Source organism: Penaeus monodon, chromosome 20 (assembly GCF_015228065.2).
Source record: "Penaeus monodon isolate SGIC_2016 chromosome 20, NSTDA_Pmon_1, whole genome shotgun sequence".
Classification (NCBI taxonomy): Eukaryota; Metazoa; Arthropoda; class Malacostraca; order Decapoda; family Penaeidae; genus Penaeus; species Penaeus monodon.
This window is the reverse complement of record NC_051405.1, coordinates 43259669-43260221: the sequence shown is the minus strand read 5'-3', so window position 1 is coordinate 43260221 and position 553 is coordinate 43259669. Positions and strand designations below refer to the sequence as shown.

General features: G+C 33.3%; 1 protein-coding gene across 1 annotated transcript in view; it reads left to right on the top strand.

Moving 5' to 3' along the window:
- Positions 1-553, top strand: part of LOC119585853 (2-oxoisovalerate dehydrogenase subunit alpha, mitochondrial-like) — a 16148-nt gene that overhangs the window by 14318 nt on the left and 1277 nt on the right. Inside the window, 1 exon segment of the mRNA XM_037934584.1 lies at positions 271-365. Within this exon segment, the coding sequence (XP_037790512.1) occupies positions 271-365 (95 nt within the window).

Here is a 553-nt window from a genome sequence, read left to right as displayed (position 1 = left end):
GATCTATACCTGTATATCTATGTACTTATATAGGTGTATGTAATATGTATATATCTTTTCATCTATATATTTATGTAGCAGGTTCTGTTAGTATATATCCATCTGTCAAACTATATACATCTACATATCCTTATGTCTCATATAACAAAGTATCAGTATATAATATATGTATATCAGCGAGTGTATTTACACAGACAGCTATAAACGTGAACCTGTAACTTGTTTATGCAATCCTGAATGACCATACTGACAGTGTTCCCTTATCATTAGGTAATGCAGTCGTTTGCTCGAGCTGAGAGAAGACAAAAACCAGGATGGAAAGCTCTGTTTACTGATGTTTATGACGACATGCCAGAGCACCTCCAGTAAGTTTGGTTGGGTTTTTTTATTTTGTTTTCTAATACCTCTTACATAAAGGAGTGGAATTACCAGTTACAGAAGTGATTCCAGATTATGGTAATAGTATAAGTGGTATATCCCTACAAATTTTTCCATAGCCCTAATATTGAAATAATATTGCTTTTCACTGCAGTGTACCTTTAATTTGCATCCT